This window comes from Talpa occidentalis, unplaced genomic scaffold (assembly GCF_014898055.3).
Source record: "Talpa occidentalis isolate TD23 unplaced genomic scaffold, MPIMG_talOcc4v2.1 talOcc4.10, whole genome shotgun sequence".
In the NCBI taxonomy this organism is placed as follows: domain Eukaryota; kingdom Metazoa; phylum Chordata; class Mammalia; order Eulipotyphla; family Talpidae; genus Talpa; species Talpa occidentalis.
This window is the reverse complement of record NW_023600993.1, coordinates 10,034,966-10,053,017: the sequence shown is the minus strand read 5'-3', so window position 1 is coordinate 10,053,017 and position 18,052 is coordinate 10,034,966. Positions and strand designations below refer to the sequence as shown.

The window sequence follows — 18,052 nt, the reverse complement described above, 5'->3', positions numbered from 1 at the left end:
ACTCCACACTCCACCCTGGGTTTAACGCGCCACCGGGAGTCTGTAGAATGTTCCATCACACCCCCCATGGGCCCAAACAGGCCCATCAGCAGGGGAAGAGATGATCAGTGCCACATGCGGGGACAGTACAAGGCAGAGTGAATGAACTGCCCCTTAGCGGCCTGGGCTGGGCCTCCTCCAGACACATGGCATTTCTAGAAGATCCCATGACCAGCACTGCGAAGCACCAATACCTGCAAGGATGCTGAGGCCGATCCAAGCCAAGGAAAAAGGAACAAAGATTGACTAGAAGCTCGGATAGGGGCGGTAGGAGGGAGCGAGTGGAGGGACCCCTTGTGGGGGCTAAGGTCCTTACCCTGGACCCAGGTTTCCTCTTCTCTTGGGAGGAAGGTGTGCTTCACCCACCGAGACACCCCACCCCCTTCAGAATGCAGGTGGGGGAGGCCCTAGGCCACGCCCAGTTCACCTGCCCAAATCAGGCTTTCTTTTGGCTCACTGAGTGCTCCCGCCGCCTGCCTGGCCTCCTCTTGGCCTTCTGAAGGGAGGCTCCCCACTTCAGGGCGTCTCGCAGAAGGTCCAAGTCCTCCTGAGAGGGCACAGCCCCCTGTTACTGTTCTTGGCCCCCCCACCTGCACAGGTGGGACATGGGGCCAGCCGGGATCAGTGGGCCTCGCTGGCCCCTGTATCCCCTGGTCCCCTTCCCTGGTCCGGCCTGGCGGGGTTCTGGGGGTGCCGGGGTTTGCCTCCCGCGACACCTGCACCTCAGCGCCCAGGGCGCGATTTTCCTCCTCGGGCTGTGTCCCCAGCAGAGGCAGTCAGAGCCTGGGGGCGGGGCGGAGTCGTGCGGACTCCCTTCTGCTCGCTGGCGGGGGTACCCGTGGGCCCCGCCTGACCCCCGCCTCGCCCGGGCCCCCGGACCCCGGTCCCGCACGCCCCGGGGCGGGCACCTCCCACCTCGGACCTCAGCTCGCTGCCCAGGGAGCCGAGCCTGTGCTCCCGGCCCGGGCCTCCGAGGCCGGGCCCGAGCCTGGGTCGCGAGCTCCGGGCGGCCCGCGGGGGGGGGGGGCCGGCGGGGACGCCCCGTCGCGCCCCGGCAGGACGGCCGCGTCGCCCTTTGAAGGCGGCGGTGGGCCCCGGCGGGCGCGCGGCGCGGGGCAGGGCGCCCTCTGGAGGCCGCCGCCGGCCCCGCCCCCGCGCGCCCCGCCCCCGCCGGCCCCGCCCCCGGCCCGGGGCGGCGCATGCGCGCGGCGCGGCGCTCCGCGGGCGGCGAGAGCGAGGCCGGTCCGCAGCCGCGCTGGGCGCCCATTCATGCTGGGCGGCGCGGCGGCCTCGCGGCGGAGCCGGGCGCGGCGGCGGCCTCGGCCTGGGCGGCCTGCGCGGCTTCGGCGGCCCCGCGGCGGGGCGGGCGGCGGCGGCGCGGGCGGCGGGGCGCGGCGATGGCCGGCGGCGGGGCGCGCCCCGGGGCAGCCCGTGAGTAGGGGCGCAACTTTCCCCGCGGGGCGGCGGGGGGCGGGGGCGGGGGGCGCGCGGGGGGCGCGCGGGGCGCGGGGGGCGCGCGGGGCGCTCGGGGGGCGCGGGGGGCGCGGGGGGCGCGGGGGGCGGGCGCGGGGACTGCGGCGCGCGTGTCCGCGCGTCCCTGCGGCTCCGGCCCGGCGCCCGCGTGTGTCCGGGCGCGGCCGCGGGCCGGGCCGGGCTGCCCCGTCCCCCGCCGGCTCCCGCCCCCGGCCCGGGCTCCCCCGGCGGGGGCTCCGCGGCGGCCCGGGCGGGCGGGCGGGCGGGCGGGGGGGCGGGCGGCGCTGCCCTCCTCGGCGCCGGGGAGAAAGTTTGCGGCGGCCCCGCCGGGAGGGCCCGCGGCGCGCGGGGGCCGGGCCGGACCGCGGGCGCGCACCTCCGGCCGCCGGCGGGGCCGGGCCGGGCCGGGCCGGGCGGGCCCGGGGCGGCTCGGCGGCCGCGGGGCAGGGCCGGGCGCGGGGCCGGGCCGGGCGCGGGGCGCGGGGCGGGCTGTGCCCCCGGCCGGCCCCGGGCGCCGGGGAAGTTGCCGCCGCGCGCTCGGGACGGCGCCGCACCCGCCCCTCGGCCCGGGGCGCCGGGCCGGGCCGGGCCACCCCGGCCTGCAGGGCCGCCCCCCGGCCCCGGAGGGTGCGCGCGGGGCCGCCGCCAGGCCGCCCGGCTCCCGGGCCTCCGGCGCCCCCGCGCAGGGCCTCGCCGGGGTCAGTCCGTCTCCTCCGGGGCTTCCGATGGCCGCCCGGGGGTCCCGGGCCTGGCGCGGCGCGGCGGCCGCGGGAGCCTCCGGGAAGGGCGAGCGGGGCTCCCGGGACGCGCCTGCCGCAGCCGCAGCCCCAGTCGGCAGGGAAGGGCCGGGGAGGGGGTCCGGTGGCTGCCGAGCGCCGGGAGCGGCCCCTGGCTCGTCTGCGGGGTGCTGGGGCCACGCCCCTTGAAAGAAAGGGGTGTGTGTGTGTTGGGGGGTTTGTGGACTGTGCCTCTGCCTCGGGAGCCTGCTGGGTTGCTGCGCCTCTGTTGCTCCACCTCCTTCCGTGCCGGGAGCCGGCTCTGGGTATCTGGGTCGGGGTCTGCCCAGGTGGGCTCAGCCTTTGCTCTTTCTGGCCCTTGGGGAGCAGCCCCGGGTCCCCTTGGCTCCCTGCTGGCTTGGGGTGTGCAGGGGAGGCCAACTCCTGCACCAGGCAGCCGGGTCTGCCCAGCCCTGGAGGAGCACACGGTGCATGGCAGAGGCAGCCAGAACCAGTGGTTCTGCCTCAGGGCCAGACCGCCAGGCAGCTGGGGAAGGTGACATGGGAGGCCCAGGAACAGCGCTCAGGCCGAGGGGACAGCAGGCAGGTCTCTCAGCCCGTGGGGGGCTGAGGTGTGTGCTTGGGCGTGGGGGACAGACCCGGTGGTGTGGACAAAGCAGAGGGCTCTTTGCTCGGCTCCTGCGGCCCCTGGCCATGCCTGCGTGTTCTGATCCGCCTCCTGTGCCTGGGGCAGCTGGCCAGGAGGAGACACCTGGCGGGGGCCCTGGTGGTGGGCACTTTTTCTGAGGTGAGAATCGGGACCCTAGTGACCAGCTCCTGATCCGATGAGACTCAGCTGTGGGGTAGCGGGGTGTCGGGAACACCTTACCCAGTCTCTGCTGGGGAGAGGTGGGTGACAGAGACTGCTCTCTCCCCTGGTCATTTATGGGGTTCCATTGAGCAGGAGGTAGTGTCTTCTCTAGTCCCCTGTACCCCAATCTGTGCACACCCCAGAAGACTTGAATGGAAGGGCATGGGGATTGGGATTTCCCTCTGACGAGGGCGCTGAGGCCCTTTGTTTCTCCGGGTGAGGAGAAGCGGTGCTGGGGCCAGCTCCAGGAGGGGGACAGGGGATGCTGCTGTCTCCACACCCCACTGGACAACTGAGCCCACCCTGCCCCGGAGTGCAGCCCGCCGGCCATGACCCTGTTGCCTCCAGTCTGGCCTCTGTCTCCTCAGCTAAACCCCAGTCTGCACGTGACTGGGCCCCCGCATAACCCCGAGTGCCCCCTGAGTGGTCCAGCAGGCTCCACCCCAGACCTCTCCTCTTGCTGCTTTGCACCCAGAAAGCCCCCTCCCCTGCCAGCTCCCCGGGTGCTTGGTCCTTCCAGAACAGGTGGAAAGGCCCTTGAAGGACCCTCCCCAGACCACAGTGCTCCCCTCCCCGCCGCTGAGCACAGCCTCTGTTGGGGCTCCCTTCCCCCAGCCCTCACCGTCCTCCCCAGCACCCAGGCCAGCTTGGCATGAATGCAGTTTTTCCTGGGTGCACCAGGGGCCTGTGGGAGTTGCGCTCCAGCAGGTCGGCTGAATGTCCAGGTTTCTGTAGGCGTGTGGGATTCCATGCCTGTCCTGCCAGGGCTGGCTGGGTGACCTTGGGTCTATCAGAGCCCTGAGCCCCATATCGCTAAGAGAGGGGAAGTGACCTCGATGTCTGCTGGTGCTCGTGAGAGGGTGGGCGTGAGGGTCCCACCCTGGGTTCGGGATCCCTGCTTTCCTGGCCAGCAGCCCCGTGTTCTGGCCGGTCCCTTCCTGGCAGCCTCTGTTCGGGGGAGGGGAGCAGGCCCGGGGCCAGGCTGGAGTTTGGATGGTGGCTTCTTCAGCTGGGTCTCTCCTGTTTAATATAAAAAGTAGGGCCCGTAATTGCATTAAGACGTGTATAATTATCCCGGAGGAGGGGCCAACCCAGCCCCTGGTAATTGCAGGCCTGCTTTGAACTGATAAACGGTGAGTGATTCATGTTTTCTTTGGAGTTCACATCCACTCAGCTCTCAGCCCAGGCTCTGCTGCCACTGCACGGAGCCTGTTCTCCCGCTCACAGCCACCTTGGGCTCCTGAGCTGGCGGGGAAGGGGGAAGGGAAGTTCGGCTGGGGACTGGGGACTCCTTTCCTGGCTGCCTGTGGAGGCCCCGGGTGGATGCGGTTCTGGGGGTGATGTCTGGGCAGAGATCCTAAGGGAAAAGCAGCTGACAGCCTGCTGGGAGGGTCCTCTAGGGCAGGGCAGCCTGGTTCTCTTTGCTGTGGGATCCCGGCTAAATCCCCTCACTTCCCTGAGCCTCAGTTTCTCCACCTGAGCAGTGTGTGTGGGCATTCGCTGGGTCCTGCTCTGCCATTCATCCACTCACAAGTATTTATTGAGGCTTCCTGGGACCTGGGCATGCCTTTGGGGGCACAATAGCAAACCACAGAGCCAGACCCTGCCCTCACAGAGCTTCCATTCTAGTGGGGAGAGTGGCTGGGACGCAAGTAGCAAAACCATTAACAGGTTCTGGGCTGCAAATTAAGTGGCGTGACTGAATGAGACGGCACCTTGCTGCCTTCAGCTAGCAGGTCAGGGCGACTCTCAGCTGAGACCCAAACAGGGGTGTGTCCCCAGGAGAGGGGACAGTGAGTCAAAAGGCCCTGGGAAGGCAGAGGAGCCCCCTGCTCTAGGGGTCACCTGGGGGTCCCGTCTTATCTAGCAGTGTGCTGCCCTAGACTTGGCAGAAGGCCTGTCTGTTGGGCCTCAGCGTCCTCACCTGTAAAATGGGCCCACTGGGCTACATGCACGCACTGCCTGGAGCAGTTTCCAGTTAGGGGGAGAGAGCCCATCTGGCAGTCAGGACAGGCCCCCTGCTGGCACCCGGAGGGTATTCCTATTGATGGCACCTTTTGGGTGTGTCCCAGCCTGCCCCCCTTTTATCCATGAGCGATGTCATCCCCGTTTTACACTGGTCTGGGGGGTGGGGACTGAGACTGAGGAGGGGAAAGGAACGTGACCCCCATCATGGCCTGTGACTACAGAGAGGCAGAGTCTGGTTTCACCTCCTGCCCAGCTGCCAGCGGTTGGGGTTTGGTGACCTCACAGGCAGTTGAGAAAAGTGGTCCGGGCTGCTGTGTAGGGATTGGGCTGTAGGTGGCCATGGGCGGGGCTGGGGGTTGAGGTCAGTGCTGATCCAGGTGGGAGCAGGGTGAGCAGTTTGAGGTTTGGGGGGTGAAGCCCATGGGCTTGGCAGTGAGGGCGAGCAGCCTGGGGCCAGCTGCAGAGTGTGCTGGGACGGGGCAGATGGACCTGGGCCTCTGGACCTGGCAGGCTGGGGCCTGGGTAGGGATGGAGGTGCTGGCAGCTGGAGAGAGAGGTCTACTGCTGAGGGGGTTCAGGAGCCCCCACACTCCCCTCCCTTTGGAGGCTCTCCTCTTCCCTTGGAGTTGGGTTTTGGGTTTAGAGGACAGTTGACAGGCAGCTGACCAAGGAGCCTGATGTCAGAGCTGGGAGAGGGGATGGATGGCTGAAGTGGGGACAGTGGGATAGAGGTGCACATACCTTGGCTTCTGGATCTTTCCCTGGAGGCAGGGCTACAGGTTTGGTAAGGGATTTGGCTAGCGTTAGTCAGTGGCCCAGGCCCAGAGTCGCCCAGGCTGCTCCCACCCATGCTGAGAAACGCTGGTGTGTGGCGGTGGGCCTGAGTTCCCTGCCATGCGCGGGTAGTGCCTGCGAGGGAGCACATTCCCCAGAGCCGGGGGCGTGAGGAGCTGGGTCGGTGACAGCTCCGAGTCAGGAGGTGATGGTCTCCAAGCGCATGTGTCGCCTGGGTTCCCAGCCTAGAGCCCAGACCCTTGCCGCCTGCCTCCTCCTCCTGGGTTTGTGTCTTCTCTGCTGTGATGAGTGGCCTGGGCGTTGATACAGGGCATCGAGGGCCCACGGCTTGGTCTTGGGCAATAGGCTGGGAGGTGCTGCCCTGTCGGACCCCTGGCTTGTCCTCAGGAGTCAGGTTGCTCCCTGGAGGTGGAGCCTGGGGCGGACGGGCCTTCACAGAGAACTCGGGCGGTGGCGTGTGCGCGCATGTCTGTGGCCTCTGTGGGTGAGGGCCGTGCGAGGCTCATGCACCCTCTCCTGCCCATTCTCCTCACAGGGTTGAGGCTCCCCGCCCCGTGATGCTCGCCTCTGTAGGACCTGCACACTTCAGCCTAAGGCCCTGGCCCACCATGCCGCTGCCACGTCTGAGCCCTCAGGCGCTCCCAATGTTGCTGCTGCTGCTGTTGGGGGGTGCGCGGGCGGCCGCGGGCACGCCCAGGACAGGTGGGGGTCTGCAGCCCACCTTCCGCACCTTCGCGGCCAGTGACTGGGGCCTCACCCACCTGGTGGTCCACGAGCAGACAGGGGAGGTCTACGTGGGCGCGGTGAACCGCATCTACAAGCTGTCGGGGAACCTGACGCTGCTGCGGGCCCACGTGACGGGCCCGGTGGAGGACAACGAGAAGTGCTACCCGCCCCCCAGCGTGCAGTCCTGCCCGCACGGCCTGGGCAGCACCGACAACGTCAACAAGCTGCTGCTCCTGGACTACGCCGCCAACCGCCTGCTGGCCTGCGGCAGCGCCTCCCAAGGCATCTGCCAGTTCCTCCGGCTCGACGACCTCTTCAAGCTGGGCGAGCCCCACCACCGCAAGGAGCACTACCTGTCAAGCGTGCGCGAGGCCGGCAGCATGGCAGGCGTGCTGATTGCCGGGCCCCCCGGCCAGGGCCAGGCCAAGCTCTTCGTGGGCACGCCCATCGACGGCAAGTCCGAGTACTTCCCCACGCTGTCCAGCCGCCGGCTCATGGCCAACGAGGAGGACGCTGACATGTTTGGCTTCGTGTACCAGGACGAGTTCGTGTCCTCCCAGCTCAAGATTCCGTCGGACACGCTCTCCAAGTTCCCGGCCTTCGACATCTACTACGTGTACAGCTTCCGCAGCGAGCAGTTCGTGTACTACCTCACCCTGCAGCTGGACACGCAGCTGACCTCGCCCGACGCCGCCGGCGAGCACTTCTTCACCTCCAAGATCGTGCGGCTCTGCGTGGATGACCCCAAGTTCTACTCGTACGTGGAGTTCCCCATCGGCTGCGAGCAGGCGGGGGTGGAGTACCGCCTGGTGCAGGACGCCTACCTGAGCCGCCCTGGCCGCGCCCTGGCCCACCAGCTGGGCCTGGCCGAGGACGAGGACGTGCTGTTCACTGTGTTCGCCCAGGGCCAGAAGAACCGCGTGAAGCCGCCCAAGGAGTCCGTGCTGTGCCTCTTCACCCTCAGGGCCATCAAGGAGAAGATCAAGGAGCGCATCCAGTCCTGCTACCGCGGCGAGGGCAAGCTCTCGCTGCCCTGGCTGCTCAACAAGGAGCTGGGCTGCATCAACTCGGTAAGTGGGCCACCCGGGGCTGTCCCGCTGCCACCGCGTGCCCGTCACGGCCTCAGCCATGCCTGGCCCTGCCCGGCACATCCATCCCTGTTCTCCTAAATGGCCACCCAGGCCGCACGCCCATGTGCTGGGTGAGCTGAGAGCTGGCTTGCCCTTGGGTGCAAGGCACCCTGCTCGAGGCCTGCTCTGTCCCTGCGCTGTCCTGTTCCTCTTGCAGTCAGGGTGACGGGCCCATGTCCACAGTGTGCAGGCCCCAGTGGACGTGCTGACCACATGTCTGGTACTGGCCAGGTGCTTCCTGCCCTGTCTTGTCTCCATTTTACAGGCAAGGTCGCTGAGGCGCAAGGGGAGGTGGCTTACCAGTGGCCACACGGCCAGTAGAGACAGCTGGGAACTAGCCAGGGTCGGTGGGCCACATGCCACATTCCTCTCTCCAGAGGCTCTGCTCGCCCTGGCCCTCGTCTCGTGGCCACATGCCTGCCCCCGGGCCTCTGCCCTCGTCCGCAGGGGAGCTGATGACATGGGGTGGCCCACGTGGCTGCCCGCTCAGTGGTGCTAAAACTCTAGGTAACAGCCACAGTTGCTTCGAGGCCTCGAGGCCGACCTTGGACTAGCTGCTTTTGGGGGAGCATCTCATGCATAACCCCAGGTGGCAGAAACCATTGCTTTTCTGAGGAAGACCCAGGCTCAGGGACTTTCTCAGGGCAGTGGGTGGTAGAGCCAGGATGTCACCCAGTTTGGGACCAGCCATGGCCCCCTGCTCCTGTTCCTTGGGGTGTCCTGGGGGATGCCTGGCCCACTCTGACCTCAGTTTCCCCAGCTCTCTACTAGGTGACACTGGTCTGTTTTCAGGACCAAATGGGCTGGTGAGGACCCCTTCAGCCCTTCTTTGGTACTTATTTGTGGAGGGCGCCCGTGGTGACGGGACATCCCCCCCACCGAGGTCCCAGCCCGCTAGGCTGGGCATCCCTCCTCCACACCGCCTGGCCTTTCGAGGAAGCGTTTTCTCTCTACCGTACAGATGGAGCCACGACCTGCCCAGGTCACACTGTGTGCTCTGCACCCCTGTGCCCTCAGCTGGGCCTGTCCCCTGGCCTCGGCTTTGTGCTTCTGTCTTCACATGCCCCCATTGCACTCTACCTCTAGGCCCCCCAGCCAGGACCACCCGGTCCCCCCAGCCTCCCTGCTCCCGTACTCACCACCTGCCCCCGGCACACCTCATGCCCCAGCCTGCTGCGGGGACAGCCAGCTGCCCTTGCCCCTGGCCCTGGCCTCGCAGGGTCTGCCCCACCCCCACCCCTTCTCCGGAACCTCACTCCATCGATCGTTTCCTGTGCCTTCAGTCACCTCCTCTCGCTGCGCCCCTTCCTTTGTCTTCTAGATGTGACCCTTGCCTCTTGTCTTCAGTACACCCTCTCTGTGGCCCACAGTCCCCAGGCGTTTGTCCCCAGCCCCGGGCTGTCCTCTGTGTGGCCATCACAGGTGCAGAGGGCCTGGGCCCCGGGGTTGGTCACTCCCAACCAACCAAAGGCTTGACCTCCTGGGACCACCTCCTGCAGGCCATGTGCAGCAGGTGTGTGTGGGGTGGGCCTAGGCCTCGATCTGTCTGTCGTGTGGGTCCAGGGCCCAGATCTGTACTGCCCGGGCCCGGGACTATGGCTCGCCCTGGGTGTGTCCCTTCCCTCCCTAGGAGCGGGCCCTCGGGGCAAGCTGGGCACATCCAGGGCCTGACCCTCTCCCTCCCCACAGCCCCTGCAGATTGACGACGACTTCTGCGGGCAAGACTTCAACCAGCCACTGGGGGGCACGGTCACCATCGAGGGCACGCCGCTGTTTGTGGACAAGGATGACGGCCTGACCGCCGTGGCCGCCTACGACTACCGGGGCCGCACCGTGGTGTTTGCTGGCACGCGCAGCGGTCGCATTCGAAAGGTCAGGCCTGCTGGGGGGTGTTGGGGCGGACGGAGCCTGGGGGCACGAGAGGGCCTTGCTCTGTGACATCAGGAGGTGGGGGTGCTATTTCAGCGCTGGGTCCTGTGATCACAAAGGGCTCGGGCTGGCTGGGATACCCCTGAGGGTCCTGGTTTGAGTCCCTGTGTGCCTCCTTCTCCCGGCCCCTCCTGTGGGGCTGCTTCCATGTCAGCCCCCTGGAAAAGCCCTGGTTGGGGGTCTGGGGGTAGGTCAGGGGCTGTGAGGGGCCTGGCCACCCTGCCATCCGCTGGAGGCCCAGAGAGGCTCGGTGACCTCCTGGGAAAGCTGTGTGGTGGGGGGGGGCAGGGCACGCCCGCACAGCCCCCTCCTCTTCTGGGGATCCAGTGTCTGCTGAGGCAGCACTCTGCCATAGCCGAAGGCCAAGGGCAGGGAAGGGCAGTGCCCTGCACCCAACCTGCCCCTGGCGGGTGTGAGCTGAGCGCAGTGACTGCAGTGGGGAAGACCCGCTTTCGGGCCCTTGAGGGTGAGGCAGGGCCACTGCAGGACGTGGGAGAGACAGTGTCTCTCGCTGGCAAGCGTTAGGCTGAGTGGCGCTTGTATGGAGCTGGGCACGGAGGGCTCCCTGGAGGGGCGGGCAGAGGGAAGGCCCCACTTGGTGGTCGGGTGGGGACCAGACCAGGGCGGGCCTGCTGTGGATGAAATAACAGCTGTCCCGAGGCCTGGTGCTGACACAGCTCTCCGCCCTCGAGCGCCCGTGGGTGGGGGCTGGGCCTACGGCCAGCAGGGGCCTGGCCTGCCCTCAGCCTTTGGGTTGGGATGTGTGGTTGGTGGGGGGGTGGTCTCCCTTTCTGCCACAATGGGTACCCTGGAAATTGTGCCCCACTGCTTGCTGGCTTTGTGACCCCTGGAAAGGCTCTCACCCCCATCCCTCCGAGCCTCAGTTTCCCTTCTGTGAGATAAGTCTGGAGGTGCAGGCTCTGTGCTGGGCTGGACAGGAGGCCAGGGCCCTGGCTGCGGGTGGTGGGAGGCCAGGGGCCTCTGCCACAGTGGTTGTGCGGCTGATTCCTGCTGGCCCAACCAGCCTGCTCACTGCTGGGGGCAAGAGGCAGGCCAGCTCAGGACGCACCCCCATGTCCCCCATGTGCCCTGTGTGCTCCGAGCCCTGTCCTCCAGTGCTGCCTGCCCCTCCCTGGCCAGGGTGTGGGGGTACTGCTTGTGGTCCTGGTGTGGAACCCCACCCGGCATGCTCTCCCACCTCCCACACCAGGGAGAGCACATGGGGCGGGGGAGAGGGCCCACGGGGCGCCCCGTGGGAGCGTGTTGGTGGGTTATGCCTGGGAGGGAGGGCCTGTGTGAAGCGCCCAGAGCTTGTCACCCCTCGGAGGTTGGGCTCCTAGGGCTGGGAGTGTCCCTTCTGATGGCTGGTGGGCCGCTGGCAGCCGGCTGAGGCTGAGGTGCTGTCTGCGCCCACAGGCCACAGTGAGAGGCTGGGAGAACGGGTTAGTCCAGCCCTGCCTCTGTGCTGTGCCCCTCCGGCTGGGGCCTCACCCCACACTCTCACTCCTCTGCTCCAGGTCACTACCTGGTGGGCAGGAGCTTCGTGAGTCTAGGTGCTCCTGGTTTTCTGCCTCCCTTTCCCCCTCCCAGAGAGGAGAAACTGAGGCCCAGTGAGTGGATGTTGGAATTGAGCCTGGGGAATTCAGAGCTGAAGGGAGACCCTGCTCCCCCTCCACGCATCCCACCCCTGCCTGCCAGAGCCCCCTCCTGTGCCAGCTCCTTCCACCAGATACGCTGGGCCTGGTGTAGGGTGGAGAGTGCCCTTTCTGGGGTGTATGGGGTGAGCCGTGCTTGGGAGCTGCTGGCCTCATAGTGGATCTGCCAGCTGGGGAGATCATGTTGATTTTGAGGCTCTCCTTTCAAGATGTCGCCCCACTTTGCCCTCTAAGACCTGCCACCAGCAACCCCATCCATATCCTCCTGCCTGAGTAGAGGGGTCCCAGAGGCAGGAGCATGATTGTTCACTCCCTGTGGTCGATTTCTTGCACCTCAAACTCATACAAATGGCTGCGCTGCAGCGTGGTCTCCACTGCCCACATCACCAGCCTCTCCAGCCTCAGTTTCCCTGAGCAGTGGTGTCAGGAAGGACGGGAGGAGGTGCCTGCTCGCCTGAGCCTAACCTGCTCTCGCGCCCATCCAGGGCGTGCAGCGAGCACACAAAGTCCTCGTGTCCAGATGAGATGGGGAAACTGAGGCATGGGGTACGTCTGGTAGGGCCAGTGCTGTGACCCATCCTTGCCTCTCCTCGGGCCTTAGGGAGGGCTGGGTGCTCGGGGTTGGACTCCTGGCCGTTCTTGCCCTTGAGGTTGGCCCGGGCCTGGCCCCACCCTGCGTTTCTAGGGACGGGGTCGGGGGGAACAGACTCCTTCTGCCCTCTGTCCTGTCATGCTGGACCCAGAAGCCGGCCTGCTGTGCTGGCAAATCCCCCTCCCCCTCCCTAGGCTTCCTGGCTTTTATTTATTTATTTATTTATTTATTTTTTGGCTTTTAAAAGTGACTGGGGAGCTCAGGGACATGAATGGCCCTGGGCCAGGCCCCACCCAGCGTATAAAAGTATAGCCCATTAATTTAAGACCTGCCAACTTCAGCTGCTCAGAGTGCCTGGGGGTGCCCCCTCGCCCCCCCCCACCCTTCCCCAGAGGCCTTGCACACCACCTGCTTCCCCCCTTTCCCGGGCAGGCTGTCCTCCTGGGCCAGCATCCCCAAGCCCTGTGTGTGCGCGCCCCACCCCCACCCCATGCTAAGGCCCCCGGGATCCCTGGGTTCTGACGGGCGTTCCCAGGGTGGCCCTGGTTTGAGGCCGCGAGCCCTCAGGAGTCAGCCCAGGTGCCCAGGTAGGCCCAGGAGTCAGCCCAGGTGCCCAGGTAGGCGGGGAGAAAACAGGCCCTGGACTTCTGCCAGCCTGTGCCACCCTCCCCCTCCTCAGCCCGGGGGCTGTCTCTGACTGACTCTCCCTTTCTGCAAAGCAAAGTTGAGGTCACTCCCTGCCCGCTGGGCCAGCCCCGAACCACCCTGTCCTTGCGCAGGGCCCTGGGGCTGGGCTGAGGAGAGCGGGCCCTGCCCGCTCTGATGGCCATGTCAGGCGGGAACGGGGCCCGTCTGCCCAAACATCCGGTTTTTCAAGAGAATCTGGAAACCCATATTTTGTGTGAAGTCCCTTGGTTGTGAAGCACTGGCAACTAAAACACGTTTTTAGAAAGTGTTATAGGCTAGCCCAGGCTTGCTGTGGGCCACGGTATGTGGCCCGGGAATCTGGGCTGCGGCACGGGGCATGGGCCCTCCAGGTGAGGCCGAGGGACACTGTCCAGCTGGGGTCTGGGCCAGGGCCAGGGTGGAGAGAGGCCTGCCCTGGTAGTAACCTCCTCCTGGGCCTTGGTTTTCTTCCCTGGGTGTCTGGCATGTCACCCAGGGAGGTGACATGGGTGCTGGGCGCCCGCAGGCAGGTTGTCTGCCGTTCCTTCCATGCATTCTGTGTGAGCGAGAGAGACCAGGGATGCCCCTCAGGCTGGCTGGTTCCCCTCCCTTGGGCTGGCGGCGTGGCTGGGCCCCTGGGCTGCTCTGGGCCTGGGCCACCAGGACAGGGACACCTCCCAGACACCTCCCAGCTCTGAAAGCATCCTTTTGAGTGGTTCTTCCCATTGCCCTGACCCCCGTGCCCCCGGGGAGTGGCACACGAGCACACTGGCTACCCTGTCCTCTTGCGCCCTCCTCCTGCTGGCCAGGCCCCCCTCCGTGGGCTGTTTCGTGGCTCTCTGGACGTTTGTGGCCGAGTCACAGCAGGTCTTCTTTTGTCTTCCTTTGCTCGGTGTGGTTTGTGAGCCTCACTGGCTGCTGTGGCCACCGTGCTCGGTCCTGCATCCGGCATCCCGGAGGCACGTGTTCAGCGTCCCTTCCTTGGGCGGACGCGGCAGTGTCCCCACGGCCTGTGAGCGTGCTGGTGCCTGGGCCCTGCAGCGGGCTGTGTTTCTGGGGGGTTTGTGCCTGGAGTGGAGCTGTGCTCTCCCTTACCTTTTTGTCCTGAGTCTCTACGACAGTCTGTCTTGCTCTTTCCAGAACCAGGAGGGGGAAGTGTGGCAGCCCGGGCAGGATTGGGGATCAGCTGGGCCCTGGCCGCGCTCCGTTTGCCTGTGGTCATTGGCAGGAAGTGGCAGGCACCCGGCTGCCTGCTTGCTCGCGGTCTTAGCTGCTGTGCCCGGGGTGCCTCTTGGGCGGAGGGGCAGTGGTCCCCGGAACGTCGGGGGCATTGCCTGTCGTCTTGCAGGTAGATGTGATGTCTGTGTCCTGGGAAGGGCACAGCCCCTCAGCCCAGAGCCCGCGCTGTGCGAGAGCGGGTGCACGGCCCTTCTCCCCACTGGCCGGCGAGAGTCACCCCCAGGCACGAGGGTCCTGCCCCAGGCTCTGCACTCGGGGCCTGCTTTCCTGAGGTCTGGGGGGTCAGAGAGGACCCTGTGTTGGCAGCCCGCTCTCCGCTGGCTGTGTTGAGGGTTGGCGGTGAGAAAGACAAGATTCCTGGGACCCTGTACCCCCCTCCTGCCAGGTGTGTCTGGCCCAATTACAGCTACCGGCCCCTGCAAATCATGTTTTAATTACCCGATTACTGCCAGGAGGAAATTGTTAATTGCTTTTCCAGTATCAAATTCCTTCTGGCCTTTCTGAGGATGGACCCAGGAAAGGGCCTGAACCTGTCCCCAGCCTGAGGAGGGGGGATCCTGTGGTGGCTGTTGGGGGTGTGCAGGGCTCCGAGATCGAGGCCCCTCTGACCAGGAGGATGGGGGAGGAGGGACTCCCCACCCTGGGCCTCCCACTCCTCACACAGCCCCTTCAGGCCCAGCCTGTCTGCTGGGGGCTGGCAGCGGGGTTGGCAGCTATCTCTGCGGGTAGTGGGCTGCCCAGGAGGTCCCAGCACTGTGGCCAGCTCCCTGGCGGCTGCCCCCTGCCCTGTCCCAGTCCCTGTCCCTCTCCCTGAGGTCCTCTGCTCCTTGCCAACCCCGCCCTCACTGGAGAGCGGAAACCAGCCCATGTTGCAGAAACCCATGTTGCAGACGGGACACGCGGGCTGCCATGTTGGGGTGGGCAGGGAGGCCAGTCGAGGCCAAACCGGGCAGCCCCCTGCCTCCGGGCAGCTAGGGCGCGTGCCGGCCTTGGCGAGCAGCCTGGGCGGCCCAGACATCCTCCCTGGCGCCCCCGCCTGCCCTCACCCGGAGAATGGGTCCTTTGTTGGCTTTGGGCTGGACGGACAGCTGACCTGGCCGGGCCATCAGCTGCCTGCCCTCAGCAGTTGGCCAGGGCCTCGTGGTGTGGGGTGTGGGGTAGCCTGCTGGGCCAGCGAGGAGCTCAGGTCTCCAGGGCCAGGGGCCGCCTCCCGGTGTCCTGGGCAGGGCTCCCTTGGCAGGCCCCTGCTGGGTGTGTCCTACTTCCTGTTACCTGTTGGTCAGGGGTGAGGGGGTCAGCCTGCTTCCTGGCACCTCTATGGGGTGAGTCAGGCCTTGTTCCACGTGGTGGTGTCTGACCAGCCAGTGGTCAGCACTTTGCTTGGCATTGGGAGACTGCTGGGCCCTGCCCCTCTGTGGGGCTGCTGACAGCCCTTGTGCCGTGGCCCAGAATCTGAAGGAAGACTCCCCAGTATGTAGGGGGACTGTAAGACCCCAGATGGAGAAGTAGTCAGGGTCAGAAGGCTGATGGGAGTGACCCTGTCCCTTGGGTCAGAGCCTGGGTAGGTGGGTGTCTGGGCCCGCTGCTGCCTGGCACGTGTGCCCAGGGAGGCTGGGCAGCTCCACTCAAGCCATCTAGGCAGGGTGGGGGTGGGGGGGTCCTTCTTCAGCAGACGTGGGGAAGGGCAGTGACGGGGCAGAGCTGACTTTGGACGCCGAGGTTTTCTGTGGTGGGAGGTGGGGAAGAGGGCAGTTGGGGCCAGACATGCAATGCCCTGGCAGTCTTTGGGAAATCGTTTGCAGAGCATGGCAGTGACAGCTGGGAGGATGGTAGGGGATGCTGGAAGTCTCCTGTGTGCTCTGTGGCTCAGCTGCCCCAGGGTGGGCCTTCCCAGGTGGGTGGCCCTGGAGTGGACAGCTGTGGGCAGGGGTGTGGTGTTGGCAAGTGTGCTGCCAGCGGCGTGTGTCCTGCTATCTTGCCAGCTGTCTGGCCCCTGCCTGCCCTGCATGCCCCTTCTCCCTGGAATTCCCTCCTAGCAGTGTGCTGCATCCCTCCTTCCACTTTTTGGACAGACTGTCCAGGTGCAGCCGTCAGTTCGGGTTCCTGGTTTCCTCTGGCAGCCCTGCGAGTCTCAGTTTACTTGCCTGTGCTGCATGAGCCCTGCAACCTGACATGGGCTGGGCCGCAACAGACACATCCCGAAGATCGTTTTCCTGCCTGCACCCTTCTCCCCTCCTTCCGCTTTGTCACATGTGCGTGTGCAGGGGCACAGTGAGCGCTGGCCTCAGGCTGGGCCTCACCCCAGTGCCCTTGCTTGACCCGTGCCCTCCCGAGGCACCCATCTCCCTGGGGCCTGCCCGACTGTTTGGAGGGGCATCCTAGTGCTGGGCAGGTGGGTGGACAGATGGGTGCACGCTGATGGACAGCTGGATGCGTGTGCTCCCCACTGCCACCTGCCGCAGCTGTTGGGGCCACCTGTCAGAGTCGGCGTGTTGCCGGCTAGGGTCCAGGCATTCCAGAGCCCGTGCCTGGCTGCCTCTCCTCCGCGCCCCTGCCCCCATCCCGCCCCAGCATCCCGGGGAGGAGACCTGTTCTCTGAGAGCACCCCTGAATGCCAGGCCTGGGAGCAGGGCCTGGCACCCCAGCTTCCAGTGGTGAGAGCCACCAGACTTGGGGCCCTGGGGAGAGCCACAGACGTGGTACCAGTGACTGCAGGGGGCGTGTGTGGGGACGGAGGAAGAGCTGAGGCCGGGGCTTGGGGAGAACGCCAGAGCCCGTGTTCGGGTCATTTGGGCTGAGACTGGATCTGAGCTCTGGCTCCTCACTGGCACACCAGGCCTTGCCTCCTAGCCTTCCCTCCCCATATCTTGGCTGCTGTCCGGGCTGCCCAGCTGGGGGAGTGGCTGGCTGTGGGGTTTGGTGACTGCCGTCCCCTCTGCTCCGAACACTGGCTTGGTTCTTATCTAGGCTTCAGCACAGCTCTGGCGTGGGAAGCTTTTCTGAGGAATCTATCATCCCTGTTGCATGTAGGAAGACCAAGGCAGAGAGGCTTAGCACCTCACTCCAACTGCACAGCTGGGCGTGTCGGAACTGGACTTGGGCCCAGGCAGTGTGGGTTCAGACACTGGCCTCCTGGCCTCCCTGACCCTTCAGAGTGACCCGCGTCCTGCCTGTTCTTGACTGGCTTACCCGGGGCCCCCTGTGAGCAGCGTCTGCCCGCGGGCTGCCAGAGAGCAGGGCAGGTTTGTGGAGTCTGCTGGGCGCAGACTGGGATCCCATCAGGCTGCACCCACAGGGGTGCTGCGGCTGGACTGCTGTGGCCTCCCATCCAGCACCTCCTCCTCCACAGGCTGGGGTCAGAGCCCCTGCAGTGCCCGCTGAGCCCAGTCCCTGGCTGCCTACCCCTGCTTAGCTCTGGACTCAGCTCTTCCGGGTCTGGTTTGACTTAAGCCTGCCTGCCTGGCGGGGAGGCAGCTGAGCGGATGTGGGGGGTGGCCGTGGGCTCTCAGGAATGCGGCCCTCCCCCTCTCCGGCAGCCGCTGCTTCTGGCCCAGAGACACAGCGCCCCACCCTGGCTGGCGGCCCTTACCCAGCCCCTGTTGGAGCGGCCCGAGCCTGGCCGGGCAGCCACCATAGTCCACCCCATCCCATCATTGCGGGGGTGTCGCAGAAGGTTACTGGGCTGAGTTCTGGCCCAGGCCCCTGGCCCCAAGATGGAGTTAGAGAGGTGGGCTGGCCCCTGGCTTCTGGCTTGCGAGAAGAAGGCCCCAAGAGCGGGGCTGGCTGCCCCGTGCCCTGGGAACCTGCCCAGGACTGACTGAGCAGGGTGGACGCCGCCCCACGAGTCCCATCTCTGGAAAGCCCCCTGGGTCTCTCTGTTAATTAAATACATTTGTTTGGTAAAAGCAACTAAAAATACTTGCAGCATCGCAAGCTGTGGAGGAGAAGAGCTGGCTAATTAACGCCCGGTTTGTTTGGGATCTGGAATATATTTCCATACCGATGAGATGCTCGCCCTCCTCTGCCACCTTCTCGCCGGGTGGGGCGTGCCCACCTCTAGGATGCCCCTTCTTCTCACGAGGCTCCTGGCCTCGCTTCTCCCCGGACATCCCATGTTACCTACAGGCCCTCCCCCCACTGCACAAACATCCCCCACTTCTGGGATGCCCACCGGGAAGCTGGGGCACCGGCTGCCTTTGTCCTGGGCATGGCAGTGCCGGTGGGTGGTGGGCTGTGGTTCTCTCCATCCCCAC

General features: G+C 66.1%; 1 protein-coding gene across 1 annotated transcript in view; it reads left to right on the top strand.

The window, feature by feature from the left end:
• The first annotated feature begins 1,456 nt into the window (after positions 1-1,456).
• PLXNA1 (plexin A1) overlaps positions 1,457-18,052 on the top strand; it is a 43,996-nt gene continuing 27,400 nt past the window's right edge. The window contains exons 1-3 of the mRNA XM_054688046.1: positions 1,457-1,470; positions 6,398-7,658; positions 9,408-9,590. Coding sequence (XP_054544021.1) covers positions 6,420-7,658; positions 9,408-9,590 — 1,422 coding nt within the window. The 5' untranslated portion in view covers positions 1,457-1,470; positions 6,398-6,419. The remainder of the gene's footprint in view (positions 1,471-6,397; positions 7,659-9,407; positions 9,591-18,052) is intronic.